This window comes from Mytilus galloprovincialis, chromosome 1 (assembly GCF_965363235.1).
Source record: "Mytilus galloprovincialis chromosome 1, xbMytGall1.hap1.1, whole genome shotgun sequence".
NCBI classification, from domain to species: Eukaryota; Metazoa; Mollusca; class Bivalvia; order Mytilida; family Mytilidae; genus Mytilus; species Mytilus galloprovincialis.
This window is the reverse complement of record NC_134838.1, coordinates 10,834,329-10,850,441: the sequence shown is the minus strand read 5'-3', so window position 1 is coordinate 10,850,441 and position 16,113 is coordinate 10,834,329. Positions and strand designations below refer to the sequence as shown.

General features: G+C 33.8%; 1 protein-coding gene across 5 annotated transcripts in view; it reads right to left on the bottom strand.

Annotated features, from left to right (window-relative positions):
- LOC143065147 (RNA 3'-terminal phosphate cyclase-like) overlaps positions 1-13,616 on the bottom strand; it is a 37,095-nt gene extending 23,479 nt beyond the window's left edge. Inside the window, exons 1-8 of one of the 5 annotated variants that reach the window (XM_076238539.1) lie at positions 13,448-13,616; positions 8,691-8,750; positions 7,546-7,667; positions 6,367-6,467; positions 5,613-5,756; positions 4,506-4,688; positions 3,740-3,881; positions 1,474-1,592 (exon numbers count right to left, since the gene is read on the bottom strand). In XM_076238539.1, the coding sequence (XP_076094654.1) occupies positions 1,474-1,592; positions 3,740-3,881; positions 4,506-4,688; positions 5,613-5,756; positions 6,367-6,467; positions 7,546-7,667; positions 8,691-8,750; positions 13,448-13,460 (884 nt within the window). In that variant the 5' untranslated portion in view covers positions 13,461-13,616. Of the gene's footprint in view, positions 1-1,473; positions 1,593-3,739; positions 3,882-4,505; positions 4,689-5,612; positions 5,757-6,366; positions 6,468-7,545; positions 7,671-8,690; positions 8,751-11,999; positions 12,083-12,203; positions 12,229-13,447 lie in introns of those variants that run through there. The other 4 variants (XM_076238528.1, XM_076238558.1, XM_076238566.1 and 1 more) reach the window with 4 other exon arrangements.
- Between the last annotated feature and the right edge of the window lie 2,497 nt (positions 13,617-16,113).

The following is a 16,113-nucleotide window of genomic DNA, read 5'->3' as shown; positions in this document are numbered from 1 at the left end:
GTAACTCAAAATGTCTAAATCTTATTTTCACCAAAAAGTATACAGATTGTTTGACCATCATAAAAAACGACTATCTTAAGTTTCATGAAATTTCGATAAGTGGTTCTCGAGTTTCATTCCGACATGTGGAAGCCACACAGACAGCTAGACAGACGGACTGACACAAGAAATTTGTATACCATAATACGTCCAAACTGTGTTAAGTTTCATGAAATTTGGATAAGTGGTTCTCAAGTTACGGTACAAAATGTGGACGCCAGACAGAAAGACAGCCAACAGACAGACGGATAGACAATGGACATTTGTATACCATAATACGTCCCGTCAAAATTTGACTTGCATATAATAATGATTCCAAAAGTAGAAAAAAAACAACAAAAAAACCAACCACCAATATTTTACTGGTCATATATAAACAAGAAAGAAAATAGCAAGGAGGGGATGAGAAAAGTCCAATAAAAAACAGATAACACCAGGGCAAAAAAAACCATGATGACACTACTAACAACAGATAACACCAGGGCAAAAAAAAACATGATGACACTACTAACAACAGATAACACCAGGGCAAAAAAAACCATGATGACACTACTAACAACAGATAACACCAGGGCAAAAAAAAACATGATGACACTACTAACAACAGATAACACCAGGGCAAAAAAAAACATGATGACACTACTAACAACAGATAACACCAGGGCAAAAAAAAACATGATGACACTACTTACAACAGATAACACCAGGGCAAAAAAAAAACATGATGACACTACTAACAACAGATAACACCAGGGCAAAAAAAAAACATGATGACACTACTAACAACAGATAACACCAGGGCAAAAAAAAAAAACATGATGTCACTACTAACAACAGATAACACCAGGGCAAAAAAAATATGATGACACTACTAACAACAGATAACACCAGGGCAAAAAAAAACCATGAAGACACTACTAACAACAGATAACACCAGGGCAAAAAAAACCATGATGACACTACTAACAACAGATAACACCAGGGCAAAAAAACCATGATGACACTACTAACAACAGATAACACCAGGGCAAAAAAAAACATGATGACACTACTAACAACAGATAACACCGGGGCAAAAAAAAATGATGACACTACTAACAACAGATAACACCAGGGCAAAAAAAACATGATGACACTACTAACAACAGATAACACCAGGGCAAAAAAAATGATGACACTACTAACAACAGATAACACCAGGGCAAAAAAAACATGATGACACTACTAACAACAGATAACACCAGGGCAAAAAAAAACATGATGACACTACTAACAACAATAACAAAACACTTCACAGAAAATTTAGCAAAGACTGAGAAAAATAACCTCAGGAACCAGGGAGTAATGTGGGTGCTCAATAAGGGAAATTAATACTTTACAATGAATGGTGCTCCAAAAGGAAAATCAATACAATATTATTAAATGAATACTAACACAATACCTGTACCAGTACCTATGGCTGCTACTTCCTTTACTACATCTATATTTACTGGCACATCTTTATATTCTTTATGTATTACACTTTCAGCAACTTTTGCCATAATATGGGCAACCTGAAATACACATTGATTTGTTTCATAGTCATCATTATTAGTTTTTCTCACAAAAAAGTGAATGAAAATATTCATAACAAGAATGTGTCCCTAGTACACGATTTCCTATCCACACTATCATTTTCTATGTTCAATGGATCCAGAAAATGGGTGAAAATCTCTAATTTGGCATTAAAATTAGAAAGATCATATTACAGTGAACATGTGTAGTAAGTTTCAAGTTGATAGGACGTCAACTTCATCAAAAACTAACTGGACCAAAAACTTTAACCTGAAGCGGGACAGACAGACAGACGGACAGACAAACGAACGAACTAACAGAAGAATAGGGAACAGACAAAGAATGAACGGATGCACAGACCAGAAAACATAATGCCCATAAATGGGGCATAAAAATCTCATAAACAATTGGATTAAACAATGTCCTAGATGAGCTATACAAAATTATGTACAATAAAATGTTTTGGCAAATAGTCAGTGTTCTCCCCAGGGCCTTTAAGCATCATGGTAATGTGATGATATATTTCTTAATCTGATGCGATCTGAATTGATTTTCTCAAAGATTGTGTAATGGATGTGATTCTAAACTTTTTAGAAACAAGATGGTATTTCAAATTACCTTTTTTAACAGAATACTATGAAATATCTACGGAGAACACTGAAGTACTCTGAAGACAGGAAATGAAGACTTTCAAAGTTCAAAGTATTTTTTTTTTCAGGCAAAAAGTGAGAGTTACCACTTTAGTTTTGACCACAAAAAAATCTAAAAAAAAATCCTTTGAATAAAAAAGTTGAAAGTTGTTTTCCACTTAAAGGGGCACTAGCTGTCAAATTCATGGTCACCGATTTGACTCAAATTCTTATATTTGATTTATAACAATGTAAAACATTTATCCAAACTATCAAAAGTCTAAAATAAACAGTTTACAGAGCATGGGGTAGATAATATATAGGTTCGTTTCGTGTGTATTTTAGTCCAGCCGCCATCTAATTACCTATCGATTTGACCTTAGATAACCATATAAGCGATGTAAACATAAATAAAGATATGAGCAGATTAAACCAACACGTGCAATTTGATTTTTATAGGTCTGTTGATTTTATTTTATAGATTAAAAATAGATGTTTCTCATTGTTTTTAACCTATAAGAATGATTTTATGTGCATCGAATTAGTAATCAAATGATTAACTGTAGTTTCACTTTCATTGTTGACATTCTTTTTCTTTAAATAACCAGTACAGGTACAATGCATGCGTTGTCAATCTCTAGCTAGGGGTTAAATTGAAGTTCACATGAATACGGATTTAAAGAGGTCGACTCATTCACTTGCAAGTGAATTACTAATTATCAATGTTTCTTGGCGTAATTTGACAAAATTGAACCTTTTAGGCTGCAAAAAGCGAATTGTATTTTCACTATTTCACTTTCATTATTGATTGAACAGAAAAAAATCAAACTTTAGATTTTTTTATACATCTCGTAGCTAGTGCCCCTTTAAATTTTCACCAATTTAAATATTAACTTGTAATGAAATAAAAAAAGAGTGCATCACATTAGCAGATCTGTCAAATTATCCTACAGCAATTATCAACTGTTTAACCTTTCACCAATCATTCAACACCTTAGTCATGCTAAGGCAGTAAAGTGTACTTCATTTTTTTCTAATTGGCACCAAATATGGTTGTGAAACAAATATTATCACTTTGAATTTTTTTATGCAGCTTATACAAGTGATTCTGTTTACCATTTTTAGCATTGAAAGGTGTGGTCAGTGTTTCATTTCTTAAAATATACAAATATTTTTACAAAAATATTATATGCTTTATTAAAATAAAAATGCCAACTGTCTTTAAATGAATTTAAATCTGCAGTTTATTGCAACCTATTGCAGCACAAGATCCATTTCAACAAAAAGCTCTGCAGAGCTAATGTTTGTCATGTTCATGTATCCCCTGACTTAAAAACAAATTTTCTATTCTATTCCATTTTATGTCGAAAGTAATCAAGGTACTTAAAAGATATTTGAACAGAAGACTACTACATATTTTTCATGAAAATAATTATCAGAGTTAGTAAATCAACCAATTTTTTATAAACGTCCATATGTAAGCATGTAAAAATGAAACCAAAAGCAACATTATTTACCCTGACAGGAAGAACTCCAGCTACAAATGATATTCCATAGATTTGTTTGATATCCCCTCTGTCTGTCATAGTAACAGCTGACAATTGTTTGGTTGGATGACATGTGACCATTACTTCTCCACCACCTTTAGGATAATACCCTCTATATGATAAAATAGAAATTATTGCATCATACATTTAAAAAAAATATCCAGAAACTAGCATTAAGTATTTGGAGGTTGAATTAGCTCTTTGTTTATTTATAAAACATTTTTTTTAACTCAATAAGGTGTTTAGTTGACTGTGGATTCTTTATAGACATAATCACTTTTCTGCAATACTTGACTTCATACAACACACACTTTTCCTTTGTGGTGTTAGTTATTTCTATTGTGACATCAAAATTTTTACGGGAATCTTTGTGATGCTTAGTTATATTGGGGAAAAATAGTGATTAAGTGTATTCTTTGTGGGATACCAATTTCAGTAGATTTATGAAACACTAAATGGTACTCCATGAATAATGATACTTTAACAATAAAACTTAAATGCACACTCATTGTTCAAGGATGTACTGTTGCCTATACATGCTTACATCCACTTCATTTGAACTTTGATGGATAGTTGTCTCATTGGCAATCCTACCACATCTCCTAGTTATTTTCAAACAAAAATGGACATTTACATTAATACTTAATACAGTTACATTTGAATACACGCAAGCAGACCTAAATATGTTGCAATATGAAATGAATTTACAATTGAAGAATTATAACAACATCCATACCTCCTGATAACTCTGCAGTCAAACTTCATTCCAAATTTTTCAGCAATGGGCTTAAATACCATAGTCATGTGATCTAACTGAGGCGCCATATCTGCATTGGTTCCTCCTTTTAATGTCAGATTTGTAGGACCGTCAGCATAAACTAAACATGGAATAGCTACTTGCAATAAAAGACAAATACTCCTGAAAAAAAGAACATTATTCAACGCTCAAATTAAAATATTTGTCATATAGGGCAAAACGTTGGTAAAATCACGATATATTCAGGCCCCCATGAATTATATAATTCTTATAGGACAAATACAGCAATTATTTTGGATCAAAGTGCTCTAGGTGGAGGCAAATATTTGCCGTTCCCATTAATAAACGCAGTACATAGACATTGAAATATGTATCCAGTATAGTTCAGGGTAAAACTATGCTTTGTAATATTTCTTATCTATAATTGCTTTTAATATTTTGGTTGGTGGTAGACATTGTTAGTTAAACATGTCATGTTATTGTTGTATTTATTTTTTTATTCTTTGAAGCCAAATTGGGAATTTAGTTTTCGGTTGCTAAAAATTCAGAACAAGTTGTGAGCACAACCTATAGCTATTGTTGAACAAAGGACAATAATGGAAGAATAATCATTACAATTTTAGGAAACAGTCTTTTGACAAATTTATTTTCATGGGTACCAATTTTCGTGAATTCAGGATTTTTTTAAAATTTTTGTCTTCATTTCATAATCATTGAAAAATTAAAATATTCTCCAGCTGTATATGGTTGAAGGATCCCTAATTTACACATTCAAGAACAAGAATAAAAAGAACACATATTACGAAAAAGATAAAAATATTACCAGTTTAATAAAAAATATCACAAACAGAAAGGTAATAGAACTTATACGATGTGTCCTATACCCCACCATGCCAACCTCGTGCCTAGTGCAGAAAGCCTGATTTAAATATTTATCTTTCAAGTTATATTTTGTCTTCATCAACTAACTCACAGACAGATATCAAGATTCTCTACATTAACAAGCATATCAACCAACCAATATATTTGCTTACAGAGAAAAATCACCTTGTTTTTTCAAGTCTTTGTTGTTAAACTAGAACCTACCCTGCAGTACCTGTGTCTGCTGTATAGTCTCCATGCTGAATATTTCCAGGATGAAACTGGATTTCTGTTGAGCCAACACTCCCTCCTTCCAGTCTACCTTGACAAACATCTCTGGTTAACATTATACCAGTTAAATGTTGAGGCCTGAAGAAATATACAGAGAAAAGGCAAAACATTAAAATCCTTCATGCTTGTTTTTCATTGTTTTAATTAGCCAAGTTTAAAACAAAAACAGTTACATATTTAACCAAATTTTGAACTTTTTTTTTGAAGGAGTATTCCTAAACCTTGAAAAACTATTAGTTCTTGTAACTTTTCAAGATTTCATGTTTCCTGTTGACACAACAGTTCAAATAAATAGGGAATGTGTCCCATGGACACCGATGATGCCCCAGCTTGCATGTAGGATTATAAAGGAACATAACTCAAGAAAGCCAAAAGTTATACCCAAATTCGTTATTGATCTGTCGTTATAAGCATTGTTTATAATAAGTTTCATAACATTTGGTTGAAGCAAACTAAAGTTAGAGAATGGAAACCAATTTAGGGACAGAAAGATGTAGTGACAGACAAGGGTAGCCTTTATTATATGCCCCCTCCACTATAGCAGGGGCATAAAAATATATTAAACTTCATAAATAAAATCAATGTATGCTTATTTTGTAGTTAAAGAGATACCTATAATAGTGAAGTATTTTTGACAGTTTGTGTTATACTATGCACCAAGACCACTGTGTAGAATATGGAACAATACCTTAATCCTGGTTTACTCCTGCCAGCTCTAACATTATATACTCTTACAGGTCTATGTAATAAACAACTAAACGAAACAGTATTTCTCAAGACTTGACCTCCCTACAATAACACAAATACAATTCCATCAGTATATAAAAAAAAATAAGTAGATGAAAAGAATAATGCAATTTTTATTCAACATATTTCAGTAATATAAACATTATTTACCACTAAAACTGTCACATGTGATGATTTATCCCTTGTCAATAGCTTACAACCATAATATAATATGTTTCTGTATATATATCTTTCAATCATTACAAGTTTTCAGACCAAGTACATATGTTAATTCTTTGACTTTCAATGGAATTTTTATCTGATAATAAAATTACAAAGGCTATATAACACAAATTTTGTCAGTTTAAATAAGTGATGGGTTCTGTTATTAATTTACTTGCTGCAATATCACCTGGTACCGAGGGCATTGTAAAGACCGACCCAGATGCAGTTAGAGAAAATTATCATACCCTTGTTAGTGGTCTTGTTAGCCCAAAATAGAAGGGCGCTGCGCCCTAGGTGCCTTCAATCCACTCCCTTCTGCCCTGACGACTTTTTCCAAAGATTAAATTGTCTTTTCTTTCATCGATTTCTTATCATTTTTGAAATAAGACAATTCTAATACATGAATGCTAAACTATGAGATGTTTAGTTTATGTTTTTGAAAGGGGGGAAAAAAGAGATGTTTTGCCTCTTTTGGTTTATAGTGATGTGATGTATGAATGTGTATTGCCATGTTTTATTAACATGTAGTATGAATGACTTTTCGAATGCAAATTTTATAGAATAAGTGATAAAAACAACTTACGCATCTACAGTAAAAAAAAGAATGTGAACTTGTGATACACACAAAAACATTGACAAAAGAAATGAGCAGTGCCTTTTCCTTTCATACAAAAGTGCCCTGCCCTCCACTGGCACCCTGCCCCTTTCGATTTCTAGCTGGAGCACTGGTTATGAAACTATGAAATTTCTTATTATCCAAGAAATTTTCAATAAGTCATGTTCTTATACAAAAAGGATTAAAGTACACTCAGTATAAAAATTCTATAGCTATTATCCATGGTTTACAAACACTAATCAAACAAGAACTGTTTATTGTCCTCCAATATGAAAAGTAATATCAGGGTAAAACACTCACCCCTTCAAGAGCTCCTCCGTCAATATCAACAATATTTGCATCCTGAATACTATTGGCTGCCTTAAATGCTGGTTCCGGACTTATACCTGGTATCACATTAGAAGCTGCTTCAGAATCTTGATCTGCTGTTTGTGACAAACAAATATTAATGAACAAGAAGCAACAAACTTTACACAGAAATTAAGTTTGTCAAATACTTCAGCTTGTCAGATGTATTTAATAGTCTTGTAAATATAATGTCAACACTTTATAAATAATACATAGCTAAGGGAAAGAGAAGATTTTAACCCAGAGAAAAACATTAAACCCAGAGACAAACATCGTAAACCTAGACAAAGCTATGCGTTATTTATTTCATTATACCAGATGTTTCTAAAATGATTATTTCAAATAGTGTGTTTTGTTTTGCCTGTGTCTTATTGGTTAATAAAACAAAAGGGTAACATTAAATAATTTTTTTAACTTGAAATCTGCTGCCGAATATGTAACATTAACCATTATAAACTAGTCGGACATGTGTGGATAGTCATCATTCTTCTGTTTTTGGCTGTCAGTTTTTTTTTTCATTTTTTTTCATATATATATGTGTGATATAGCATGTATAGTTTAAAATAAAAATAAAGAGGAAAAACATGACAAAGGGACAATTAGAGTCATTAGTGGAAGAAAAACTGACATTACCATTGCAAAACACATAAAAAAGACAACTGTCTACAAAACAGGACAAAAGAAAACTAGAGTCTTAGACAAAATCTGGTTGAAATCCCTTAAAATCTCATTTTGGGAATTCCATTTCAATCCCCTGACAAAGTGTTTTGATGACAAATCAGTTTGTAATATTGACTTCAATGTTATTAATAAAAGTTTCTCATGTATGTTTATTTCTAATTATACCACTGTCATACATATGCCACATGTGGAGCAGGATCTGCTTACCCTTCCAGAGCACCTGAGATCACCCCAAGTTTTTGGTGGGGTTTGTGTTGCTTATTCTTTAGTTTTCTATGTTGTGTCATGTGTACTATTGTTTGTCTGTTTGTCTTTTTCATTTTCAGCCATGGCGTTGTCAGTTTTTTTTCGATTTATGAGTTTGACTGCCCCTCTGGTATCTTTCACCCCTCTTTTACATATAATTCTCTTCATACCTTCAGCCATTGCTGCTCTATTTCTCCTGTTTTCTCTTGGCTGTCTTTGTGGCTTGGGAGCTGTAATTAATCATAGAACAACTTTCAAAGTTTGTTTTCAAAATACATGTTACTTTAAATGTTTTCCTATCAGTTGGGGTATTAATTATTAAAAAAAAAACACAGTTGCCCCAAAGAACTTGAGGTGTTTTAATTTTCACACTCTTACTTTAGTCTTTACATTAACATGATTAATTCACAATTGTTCAGGTTGTATTTTGATTAGAAATTTTAAAAGATAATCAAATTAACCCTCTTGCCTCCACTTGTTTTTTAAGGTTGCATTTTGTGTGCCAGAAAATATGACAGCTCGACATTAGTGACGTCAGATGTCCAACAATGACGTCATTCGATATCTTATATGACGCCACACTAAAATGACCATTGTACATGTGTATGTATGTACTTCGAGATTTCACTAGTTGAGACGCATCCCTTGATTGACTGCAAGGGTACAAAGGATCCATGTACACTCCCTAAGGATAAATGGAGATGTGTCCTTTACAATATAATCCCATCCACCAGAACAATCCCCACCCAACACTGCCCAAGGGAGCGTGTAGGTCACCAGGAAGTCTGTTATTATGGTGAAGGAAGTTAAAGTACATTTGGGACCCTTGAAGAAACATATAACACTGTTTAGTCTTCTTTCTTTTTTATTTGAAAAAAATCTTTTTTATTTGAAAAAGATACACCAATTTCTGTTTCTGTCAGATAATAGCCTCCTTCAACAAACTGAAGATTCTGCTATATATGTTTCTGACGAGTTCCGTTTGCAGGAGAAGACGTCCAAGTACATTAATTGTTGAAGTAAAACCGTGGAACTAACTATATACAGTGAATTTTAATTAAACTTTAAAAACTGGCTAAAAACAGTAGGAGCCTCCAAGGCTCTAGAGGTTTGACACTAGGGCCTTGAAGGCACCTAGTGTCTCTGCCTGTGGGATGTCTGGTGGTAAGGCGTTCCAGTCCCTTATAGTCTGTGGTAAGCATGATGCCTTGTGTGCATCAATACGTGAGTGCGGTACTTCTCTATATTTCTCCCTTTTCTTACTGGTGGTGTGAGTCCTTCTTCTTTCTCTATTGCTACCATATTATTCTCTATTTTATAGAACATCACTAGTCTGGTTTCCTTTCTTCCTTGTTTCCATTTTAGGTGGTCTATTATTTTATTTTTGTGACACTTGCAGTTGGTTTGTACTTATTTGTCACGTATCTCGCAGCTCTTCTTTGTATCTGTTCTATTTTGTAGATCGATTCTTTTGTTGCTGGGTCCCAAACAGTTGCGGCATATTCTAATGTGGTCTTACTAGTCCAATATAAGCTTGGCTCTTTACTTTTGTTGATGAGATTCTGATGTTTCTCCTCAAGAATCCGAGTGTTTTATTTGCTTTGTCAGTTATCTGTTGTATATGTTGATCCCATTTCAGGTTGTTTTGAATGGTGAGACCTAAATATTTGGCTGACTGCACTTCTTCCAAATTGTGACCATGGAGATAATATTATGTTTGAATTGGTGTTTTCTTGTTTGTTACCCTCAATATGTTGCATTTGTCGGGGTGGAATCTCATGCACCATAATTGTTCCCATTCAGCTAATTTATCAAGGTCGTCTTGTAATATTTTTCCACTGTCTTTTGATGTTATTGTCAAGTAGGCGATGGTATCATCTGCAAACAGGCGAACTGTAGCATTTAAATCTTCTTGCAGATTGTTGATGTAATATAGAAAGAGGCTTGACCCAAGGACTGAGCCCTGTGGTACTCCTGAGCAACAGGGACTGATGTTGAATTGCATCCTTCTAATACGACAGTTTGTGTTCTTCCACTCAGACAGTTCTTTATCAACCTATTTGTGTTGCCTTTTATTCCGTAAGTATGTAGTTTGTTTACTAGTAAGCTGTGGTTGACCTTATCAAAGGCCTTAGCAAAGTCCATTATCAGCACATCTGTTTGTTGTCCCATGTTCATGTTATTAGCTAGGTTGTCAATAAATTTGATGAGCTGAGTTTCACAGGACCTTCCTTTCCTGAAACCATGTTGTAATTTGTAAAGAATTTTTGTTGTTTTCACCATGGGTCATAATTGATGATACAATTACATGTATATGTTCCATTACTTTACAGCAAATTGACGTCAGTGAGATTGGTCTGTAGTTTGAAGCAGTATACTTTTGGCCCTTCTTGTAGACCAGACACACGTTAGCTGAACGCCAGTCATTTGGAACCACTCCAGTATCTAGGGATTTTGAAAACAGTAACTGTAGGAGAGGTGCTGTCTCACTGTGTAGTTCTTTGAGGATTCTAGGTGATATTCCATCCGGGCCTGGTGATTTGTTTGGGTTCAGGTTTTTCAGTAGTTTGTCTATGCCCTCTGTTGTTATGGTTATGTTTTTCATAGTCATGATAGTTGGTGATGTATTATTAGTTTTCATTCGGTTAGATGGTCTAAATTGATCTTTTGTGAATGTGCGTTTTTCAGAGAATGCAGATTGAAATTGTGCATTAAGGATGTTCACCTTATCCGCTGGTTCAGTGAACAGTTTTCCTTCTTTCATAAGTGATGTTTTGCCAATCTTTTCTTTTCTTTTATGTTTAACAAAAGACCAGAATTTCTTTGATCCCTCAAATGGTTTCTCATCGTTTTGAGGAGTGATAATATCTTCGATGTATTGCCAATACACATTTCGTTGTTTTCTTTGTACACCTTTCTTTAGGGCTTTATATTCTTCTTTTACTTTAGGATCTTGTGATTTTTTCATTCCTTTGTAGAGTCGTTGTTGTCTTTTTGTCAGCTTTTTTAGATTACCATTTATCCATGGGTGTTTATTTTTCTTCTTGGATTTTTTGTGTGGTATATGATCTTTTATTCCTTTGAGCAGAGCCTTCTTTATTCTTACCCACATACTATTTGCATTGAAACCTTCCCAGTTTGCTTTCTTATATTGTGGTACGAGTCTTTTTTTGTTCCTTAAAATTGATGGTATTCATGTCAAACTCTGTGAAGACCATATCATGGTCCGATATACCCAGAAGGACATCTACCCTCTGAATTAGACTTGGTGAATTAGTGAGAATGAGATCTAGTGTGTTTTCTTTCCTTGTATTTTCTTCAACTAGTTGTATAAGATGATGGTTGTCAATTAGATCTTTAAAGGATTGGTGGAGGGTTGCATATTGGGTTCCCTCTTTTAGGGTGTTACTTTTCCAATCCCATCCTGGGAAATTCATATCCCCACCAATAATAATGTTTGAATTTGGAATGTTACTTACTTTTGAGATTGATGACTCAAAGTATTTCAAGCTTTCTTCGTCAGAAACATGCCTTCTGTAGTATGCACATATGTAAATACTTTTCTTATTTGCAGTTTGAACTTTCTAATTCAACCCAGATTAATTCACAGTCTGTGTCAAGTACTGATGCATGGTCGCATTTTAAAGATAATTTTACAATAATCATGACACCTCCTCCAACACCTTTTATGCGGTCTTTCCAATAAATGATGTAGTTTTTTGAGCAAATCTCTGAGCTTTTAATATTCGTGTCTAGCCATGTTTCTATGCAGATTATGATGTCTGGTTTTATGCTCTCAATTACATTTTCTAATCTACATAGTTGGAGTTTAATATGGGGACGAAGTCCCCAATTATGGTAGAAAAATCAATAAAAAAAAAAAAAAAAAATCAGGAAAATTTCCAGAATTTTTCATTCTGCTAATGAACTGAAAATCGTTAACTTTTTTTTCAGATCTACTTCCTGTTCCCGTCTTGTTTGCATGAGACTTTGAATAAAATGTATACTTATCAACATATCAACAATTATAGGAAGAAATTCAACACCCAATCATTTTTAATAACTATTTGATATGAAAAAACGTTACATGCAGCGTTTCTTTGTTTACATTTAATATGACGTCATAACTTAAATAACGTCACAACTAAATCCCAAACAACAGAACCAATATCGGAAATGTTACGGTATTTCCGTTTCTTTTTATCAACATGTTTGAATTAAAAAAAAATAATACAGACTTCGTCCCCATTTAGGTAATGCCTGCCTCATATTAGACTGACCCAATGAGGAGAAGCTTGCTGGAATTGAAACATGGACATATGTGTTCCTCCGACAGCAAAAGGGTTATAAAGCATTAAACAAACAAATGAGAAAACAACGAACCAAAATAAAAACTGTTCTATATTATGGGGACGAAGTCCCCAATAACAATAGAAAAATCAATAAAAAAAAAAAAAAAAAAAAAAAAAAATCGGGAAAACTTTCCCGAAATTTTCATTGTACTAATGAACTCAAAATCGTTCAATATTTTTGATGTCATGTTTTGAATTCCCGCATCTGCGCAGAAATTTACAATGTACTTCCTTTTTCCGGTCTCGTTTGTATGAAACTTTGAGTAAAAAATATATTTATCAGTCTAGTATAAAATAGGAAGGAACGCAATACCAATTTCATTTTAAATAATTCCTGGATGTGAAACAACGTTACCCGATGATGGCGTTTCTTTGTTTACATTGCATATGACGTCACAACTTAAATAACGTCACGACTAAAATCCCTAACAACAGAACCAAAATCGGAAACGTATTTCCGTTTCTTTTTCTTAACAAATATGTAAGTTACAAAAAAATAATTCATACAGACTTCGTCCCCATTTACAGGTAATTCCTGCCTCATATTAATTTGTATATATATGAAAGTTGTTTACCTGCATTATTCATATTTTCTACCTTATTTTATGGTTTAAAATTATTGAGAATGAATATTGTAAACTCAAACGAGTTATTGCAGGTGGTTTCGAAACAAAAATATGTACACAAAGTTTTCGTTCAATGTAATTTTTCTTCTTCATTCTAAATATAAAATTGAGCACATATCAAGAGCTAGAGAAACAAAGATAAAATGCAATAATTTTTAACAAGTACCGTGAAACTTGATTTTCCGGAACTATAGGATTATACCGAATTAAGCTCGCACGGTCCCGTGCACGATAACGCTGTATGGAGTTTTAGTACGGCGGCTTTGTGAAAAATTGTGCACATCCTGCTACAAGCATGAAATTTGGCATAGACCTTCCTCGACTATTTCTCTTTTATTTCAGATAGGGAGGCATTTGAAAAAAATAACTCACTTCCGGTAAAATCCAAAATGGCCGACATCATACTTAAATTAGCCCAATATCGAAGGCTAGTATGTGAAAAGGTGTTATTAACATGCTTCTATCATAATATTTCATACTAACCTTTGTTTTGTACTATTTTTGGATAATTGATATAGATTAGATGTCTTCAAAAACCCTACTTTCGGTAAAATCCAACATGGCGGACATTGTACTAAAACAAGCTTATTTTTAGGAAGGGTAATTGAAATGTGTTTTAAAGTATTGCTACTATCATTATATTGTGCAGGAACCTTTCTTTGGTGCTTATCGTGGATACAATTTATAAAACATATGTCTTTAAAACCCTTACTTCCGGTGATATTCAATATGGCGGACATAGAAATGTTGATAATTTTCAAAACTACTAATTCTATTCAGCTTTGTATGTTTAAATACAAAGTTAACACTTCTGGTAAAAAAAAACAATTTGGCGTAAATTACAAAGATGAGTCCTCAATCCATATCTTCGATGTGGAGTTTTTGGTTAGATTGATTAAAACAAAATAAAATCACTAAAGTTCTTAAACATCTTAAGAATGACTAATTTATGGCCCCAAATACAGGTTTATTCACAATCGGAGAGCTTATTTTCCAAATTCACAAAGATCGTGGTAACTAGTGTTTCTTACATCTATAATGTACAAGCTCCTGATAAGATGAAGAGGCCTCACAAAGAGATGTCCAAAAGGGTTCCCATGGATCACATTTTTCTCTTCGCCATTCATAAGCGTCTGGACTAGTTAGCATAGGAACCAATACCAAGCTTGTTACTCGTTCGCCTCCGCCATGGTATATTGCACGTTTTACTTGCTGAAAAAGACTAGACCAAGTCGTGGGAATAGACTCAATAAGTATTTCCTCTTCTAAAAACCACATGTTTTCTGGCTTCGTTAACCCCATCTGATAAGTTTGTTCGATCTTACAACAAAACCACGTATCGTTTTATCAATGACATTGTCAAATCCATATCTGGTGATGTTGGCTGATCAATCATCATTCTGAATGATAGAGTCACATCTTCAAACACCATCCATGTCACCAACGCAGTTCCTTTCCCAGCAAACGTGTAATCTCTCAATGCCTAGTGTATTTGAAAGGTTATGGATAGATATATATCTGAAGCTTTTTCCACTTCCAGATTCAAGCCAAAGATTGTCTGCCAATATGTCACTGAATAGCGAAACAGAAATGACAGCAACATCAGTATCGACTGTTTGAATCATGACTCAGTTAAGTCTGTGCATCAGACACATGCATCTTGATTCAAGTGTCAGCCTCTTCATGTGAACAGGGTGCTAAGCTTGACACATTATCATGTGGTGGATAACACAGAACATCCTGAGCAACTGTTACTACAACTACCTTTTCCTCAAAATATATTGAGCAAGCTGTTGTGTATTTGAAAGGTCATGGATAGATATATATCTGAAGCTTTTTCCACTTCCAAATTCAAGCCAAATATTGTCTGCCCCTATGTCACTGAATAGCGAAACAGCAATGACAGTAACATCAATATCGACTGCTTGAGTCATGACTCAGTTAAGTCTGTGTTTCACTGCATCAGACACATGCATCTTGATTCAAGTGTCAGCCTCTTCATGTGAACATGGTGCTAAGCTTGAAAAATCATCATGTGGTGGATAACACAGAACATCCTGAGCAACTGTTACTACAACTACCTCTTCCTCAAAATCTATTGAGCAAGCTGTTGCGAATGAAAACTTAAAAGTTCTTTCTTATTGTCGTCATTTCTCAGAAAACTTTGCCAATTTTGAGGATTTTGTTTTGACTCTGGATTCGTCTGTGTATTCCCTTCTTCCTAAATGTAGCTCTTGGTTCTTATAACAAATGTTCAGGATATTCTATCTTATCAACCTCGTGATGTATTTCACCATGTTCACATTAAGAGGCTGACAATAGAATCATGGTGCATGTGTCTGATGCAATGAAACACGAACTTGCACGAGTCATGATTCGAATAGTCGTTACTGATGATGCTGTCATAACTGTTTCGCTATTCGGTGACAGGGGTAGACGAACTATGGATTGTGTTTGGGAGGGCAAAAAGCTTTGGATAAATGTATATCAAAGACCTTTCAATACACCTGGCAATGAGTGATTACACACACTTATTGTGATCCATGTCTTTACCGGTTGTGATATGGTTCTCTGATTGCTTGAAAAGGAAAAAAAGCGTGGGAAACATTGATGGC